The sequence below is a fragment of the Microplitis demolitor genome, chromosome 4, assembly GCF_026212275.2.
Source record: "Microplitis demolitor isolate Queensland-Clemson2020A chromosome 4, iyMicDemo2.1a, whole genome shotgun sequence".
In the NCBI taxonomy this organism is placed as follows: Eukaryota; Metazoa; Arthropoda; class Insecta; order Hymenoptera; family Braconidae; genus Microplitis; species Microplitis demolitor.
This window is the reverse complement of record NC_068548.1, coordinates 18,857,117-18,863,707: the sequence shown is the minus strand read 5'-3', so window position 1 is coordinate 18,863,707 and position 6,591 is coordinate 18,857,117. Positions and strand designations below refer to the sequence as shown.

The 6,591-nt window shown below is 26.6% G+C and overlaps 1 protein-coding gene across 1 annotated transcript; it reads right to left on the bottom strand.

The window, feature by feature from the left end:
* Window positions 1-3,480: 3,480 nt before the first annotated feature.
* Window positions 3,481-6,193, bottom strand: LOC103568268 (prolactin-releasing peptide receptor). The gene is made up of 3 exons (XM_008545057.2): window positions 4,733-6,193; window positions 4,328-4,601; window positions 3,481-4,140 (listed from the first exon to the last, which is right to left on the bottom strand). The coding sequence occupies exons 1-2, from the start codon at window positions 5,702-5,704 to the stop codon at window positions 4,356-4,358; spliced, it is 1,218 nt and encodes a 405-aa protein (XP_008543279.1). The 5' UTR covers window positions 5,705-6,193; the 3' UTR covers window positions 3,481-4,140; window positions 4,328-4,355.
* Between the last annotated feature and the right edge of the window lie 398 nt (window positions 6,194-6,591).

The window sequence follows — 6,591 nt, the reverse complement described above, 5'->3', positions numbered from 1 at the left end:
CTTTTTTTCTCTCCTTTCATTGTGTTATTTGTCTCTATTTTTTTTTTTTTTTTTTTTTTCAAACGTCCCCGACAATTGTGCAATTTTACACTGCTTTGAAACCAGATAAAACCATAGTATAGAATTTATTTACCGGAACATCCTTTTGCCATTATATTATTCTTTTAACTTTTTATTTAATTTACTGCAATAGCCTGTGAACGAGGTAATTTTGAAAATAAACCGATTTAAAAAAATTTCTAGAATATATATATATTTATAAGTCTACTGTATTAACGAATAAAGTTAAATTCAATTTAGAAACAATACAGAATAGAAAATAAATAGAACTGTCTGAAATAAAAAATTGAATTACTTCAACTACACAGCAAAAAATTTGCGAAGTTAACGCGGATTAAATCTCGAGTGCATTTGGAGTAAAGGCGAAGAGTATGACTATTTATTCCCCTTGGTGTAAAATTTACTTCGAAGCAAATTTAAATAAAATCATCACTTAAATTAATTTTAATTTATTAAAATATTCATAAACAATATTATTTAAATCGTAATATATTTAAATTCAATAAATCAATCAATCAATCCATGCTAACGGTCAATTAAACTCTTCAATAACAAATAATTAATTTATTAAAAATATTACGATGTATGTTGAAATTTTCATTCTCATAAATCTGGTAATAAAGCTTCACAATTAATAATTTTCGACCGTAATTTAATTTTTAATTGAAATAATAAATAATATAATTTATAATGATTAATTATAAATTTAAAAAGTTAATTATAGCAATACAAATTTAAATTATACATGACTAAATTCAGCAATTACGTAATGTGAAATTCATAGGATGACTGCCACATATATACATTCAGATACAGTAATTCCTCGTAACAATGGGATTAACATGCATTCCATGATCTAATTGAGTACATTTACTACCTGCAGTCCCTGTCAAATTTAATAATTATAGTAATCTCAATATTTACTACGATTGTTAATTATTAACTCAAACAGTTGTCATGTTCAATTGGGCTTAATGTTTCAAATATTTTTTTATAATTATCTGCGAAATGTTTAAGAACAGGAAAAAAATATACGAAAAACAAGTAGTAGAATCCAATTGATATGGATTAAATAAACTTGTCCGTTTTTCTATATAACGATATATACGGATTTATCGAGTCTGCTGATAATGCGAATGTCAGTAAGCATTAAGGTTTTACTACTTTCTAGGTGTGTCGTAAAGTTTAGTAACTACTGCCACTCAAACACACACCGAAAGTATTTTTGCCTTCTAGCAAACTTACCCTCATCTTCATTTCCCCTTTTTTTATTTTATTTCTCATTTCTTCTTTATATAATCCACATCCACATCCCCTTTTTTTTCTTCTCATGATATATATTATTATCATTGATAGATTAAGTTTAATCGTAACTCTATTATTTTTTTACCACTGATTTTTTACCACTGAATAAATGATAGTATATCAAAACGCCCGGAAACTATGATAAATGGCATATTAAAACATATATACGTTCTCTATATGTTCATATTATGTATATTTATTTAAGTATACATATGTATATGTTAATACCAATGTATTAAATTGATGAAAAAATGGTATGATATCAAATATGTATCGCATATTATACACAAAAACAAGGATTTCTTGAAGCAAAAAACTTTTACTTGCCCAAGAAAATTTTTATTTGTCCTAAGAAATATTTTGCATCATTAAATGAAAATAAAAATTTTCTTAGGGCAAGAAAAAATTTTTTGCACCAAGAAAATCTTTTTTTTCTGGGTATAATATGTGATACTGTAAAAAATTCGAAGTGAACTCGGAGTGACTACAAATTTTTTTTAAATAAGAATTCACTCCGTCAATTGGGGTTCCGGAGTTTTAGACAAAAAACACTTCGCATAAGGAGTAGTAGGGAGTTTGTTTTTTTAGTGGAGTAATCTGGATTTTATTTAAATCCGCATGCACTCCGATTCGGATTTTTAATATAGAAATAAACTCTCTTTCAGAGTGAATTTCACCCCAAACCGTAGTTTTGATATTAAAATTAACTCCATAGGAATGAATTTTACTCCGAGGGGATCAAACAAATAAACAGTCATCCGCTGTGCATTCACTCCAGATTTACTCCGATAATTTTTTAGTGTACATATTTGATATCATGAAAATTCTTACTTGCCCTAAGAAATTTTCTGCATCATAAATTGAAAATGAAAATTTTCTTAAAGCAAAAAAAAATTTCTTTGAGCTCAGAAAAAATCTTATGTGATGAGAAAAAAACTATTGCGTCAAGAAATTTTTTCTAGTCCTACACTGATAGAAAGATTTCTTAGCATTTAAAAAAGATTTCTTAGTATTTATGAAATTTTTTCTTAAACATCACTTTTTTGTATTTAACAAATATTTCTTACTATTTAAGAAATGATTTCTTAATAGGTAAGAAATCATCTCTTAAGGCATGATGTCTTAAATATTAAAAAATCATTTTTTAAATAGTAAGAAACATTTGTTAAATACAAAAAATTCATGTAAATAAATACATAGAAATTCTTCTATCAGTATAAGAAAATTTTCGTTTTCATTTCATGATGCAAAATTTTCCTTACCCCAAGAAATCATTTTTTTTTCTGTGTATATTATCTATTTCCTTATTTTCGATCACATAATTAAGCACTACAAAATCACCATGCATAGTGTATGCATACTAATTATTTTCAGTTTAATAAGGTATGTTAATATACGCGATAATATTTACGTTATAACATTGATGGTTATATATCATTAATAAAACTATACAAGCGTAGATAGATAAATAGATAAATAAAATTAATGAATATTTTATCAGTTATTTATTTATTAAAAATAAAAAAAAAATTATAAAATAATAATAATAATAAAATGGAAAATTATTTCAATAGTAAAACTATGATACAAACTTGTTAGTTAAAAACAATGAGTCAAATAAAACATCGAATAACAAAAAGTTATTTAACATTTAACTTTTTTTTTGTTTGTAATAAAGCGAATGGATAAACGATTGAATAATTGGCTGAATTTTAATCTGTAGCAGGTAATAAAAAAGAAAACTTTTCAAAAGTATTAGCTGATAAAAAATGACTAAATTATAAAGATAATAATTTTTCACGCCAATTATCGGCATTTTTATTTTATGACTCTCATTTGAAACTACAGCCGAGTTTGAGCATATTTAAAATAAAAAAAAAAAAATTATCATTATTCTTAAAATAATGGAGTAAAAAAAAAAGTTTCATCTCTTGCAATCAATAAAGTGCATTTTTATTCATCATTTATAATATAAAAACAATTAGTTTATTAACATTAATAATTTTTATTTAACATACAACTTTATTTATAACATTTTTAAAATAAAATAACATAAGTTTTTATTTTTAAAATTATTTTATAACCGCACAATAATGGCACAATGTCGAGAAAAAATCTATATTCATTGGAATTCATAACAATAACATATGGCTTGTGAAACAAGGAAGGGCCGAGATAAATAAGAATGAAAAGGTTACAATGCTGCTAAAAGAGATGACTCGTCTCATAAAACTTTAACGCATGAATTGAAAAATAGAATTGCAATATAGGTACTTTATTGGCATCTTTACTATATTTTTATCAATTTCAAATCTAAATTTATTTCATGCTACTCTATATATATATACACTCACATCATATTCAGTTTTCAATAATATCTATATAAATATAACAATAAGGGTCATTTATATTTCTTATCATTTTTCTAAAAAATAAATCGGCTGTATTTTTCACCCTTCACATTAGACATGAAAAAAAAGCACATGACAAATCTAATCTTGTGATTGGTATGTGTATATTATGATTATTATTATAAATATAAGCAAGCACGTGCTTCAATTCACTTTGTCACGAAGTGAAAGAAATGACATGAAAAGAATCTTCTCATACAGTAGTAGTTGTAATATATAATATATAGTGATAAAACTCCCGAGTCTTTTTGAGCTGTTCAATGGACTTAAGAAAGATTGCATCCTTCATATCAACCTTCTGACTCTTCACCGCCTCTTGACTTTTATACTCCTCCATATCCCACTTCATCATCCATACATCCGTCTACACATATTGTTAATATATATACGCTTGTACACTCACAAGTATGTCCATATATTTTTTTATTTATTTTTTTTTTTTTTTTAAATTCAAAGGAAGTATTCTTAAGGATTGCAAGCCATACAAAGATTTTTCGATATAACAATAAGGGCAATATATAAAAAAAAAGTAATAATACTCTAGAACTTACTCAGAATTTTGATGAAAAATTTATAATTCTATAAACGTACATCTTCAACATCCGTAAATTCATTGATAATACGTTGATTGGATTGCAATGGTGACGCTGGTCTTGATTCAAGTTGTATACTCTCTTCAGTGACATTAGGATTGAATTTAGATCCCAAACTGTTCAGTAAATTCTCTTGTATAGCTTCATTGCCATTACACAGTCTTTCACTTCTATAAGCATCCGTTGTCCGTGACGTAAAGTTTGTTGAAATTCTTGAAAAGCACGGCAGTACCTAAGTACACAAAATTCAATGCCGTTGATTAGTAAAGTGGTTTATTTCACAGTTTGCTCTGCTAAAAAGTTTCGCTAAAAAAAAAATGATAACAAGCCAAAAGAATTTTTTTTTAAGTACCAACTTCTTACCTTTTTAAACTCCTTGCGAAAATTGTCATTGAGCCAAGCATAGAGAAACGGATTGTAACATGTACTACTCATAGCAATACAGTGTACTATGAAGAAACACAAGTAATAGTATGACCAGTTTGTTGAAAAATCATAAATGTCATCCAAAATATTGTTTATATTGAGTGGCATCCAACAAACACCAAAAATAGTCACCATTGCTATCAACATACGATTAGTACGTTTTTTTCTTTCTCTATCAGCTTCTTCACGTCTACTTGTTTTACTTCCCGGTTTTGATTTAGCGCGATCATTTAATTTAATAGATACACATATATAGCAAAAAGCTATCAATAAAAATGGTATTACAAATTGAAAAATACAAGTTATTACACTGAATAACAAACGAAATTGATCTGTCGGCCAATTTTCTTCACAATACTGATACTTTTCGAGACCCATATAAATACCATATGGCAGAGTAAGCAATAATGCTGCTATCCATATTATTATTATTATTCCTTTACATGTTCTCACTTTCATACGCGGGTGAAATGGATAAATTATTACTAAAAAACGATCTATTGCAATACTTGTTAATGTTAATGTACTTATATATATGCTTACACCTTGAGCATAGGGTAATAGATGGCACAAACTTTCACCAAACACCCAACCGCCTAAAAATGTATACAATGGTGTCAATGGTACTGCCAGCATACAAAGTAATATGTCACTCACGGCTAAATTTGTTATAAATAAATTAGTAACTGTTTGCATTTCATTATTACGGGCGACAACATAACACACTAATATATTACCGAATACACCTAAAATAAATATCAATGAATATAAAAAATAAAATATCAATTTTGTGTACAAATTTGTTGTAAAATCTTCCCCAAATTGTGCAGTACTATTGTCAAAGGTGAAATTTATTTTACTATTGTTTCTTGTCAAATTAAATAGCAATGACGCAAGAGTGATGTTCATTTTGAATTTTTCTATTCATTTGCGGTTGACTCCGACGGATTTATTTTTATGCAGCTTTACAGTACTAACTCGTTGTATAATAAAAGTATAAATACAAATACTGGAGTCGAGCTTTTATGTTGTTGTATAGATTTATGAGTTGCGCATATTTAATCTTGCTTATTTAAATAAATAAATTTTTATTAATTCCTTTGATATTCCAAGAGATGAAATACTTTATTTTGAAAATTTATATACTATGCAATAATCTAATAAAGCATTTGATTTTTTTTTATGACTTTTTTTTTCCATACACTCGGATTCCTTTGAATTGAATGAAGTACTGTGAGAATTTTAGGAGCTGTAAAAAGCTTTTTCCCATACTTTCAATCCACCACATTTTTATAAAGCTTTTTTTTATTTTTATTTTTATTTCATATTTTTATAGTCAAGGAAAAATGACGGGTAAAAAATGTAATACACTCCGAAAACGTAAATTGTTAACAACTGAAAAAATACTACGTATTTTTAAACGACGAAATAGAATTTTTGTATTTTGTTACTATTTTTTTTTTTTTTTTTTTTTTTTTTTTTTTTTTTTTGGCTTACATTTAATAAGTTTTTAAAGCTCGTGAATATGATAGTCACGCGTATTACCGGCCACCTGTTGAAGTAGTAAGTTTTCTCTTGCTTTTACGCTTTTCCCTGATTTCCAACAATCTGTTTTCTCCACAACAGATTTGATGTTGTTTTAACTTTTAGTTACTTTTAGTTTAGTTGTTTAACAAGATAAACTTGAGAATCGAAAACTTCCACTTCGAGGTAAATTAACTTATTCGAATTAAGAACACTAGAATTTTTAACAACAAATCCATTGTTTCTCGCCTTTTAATTTTATATGTGTCAAC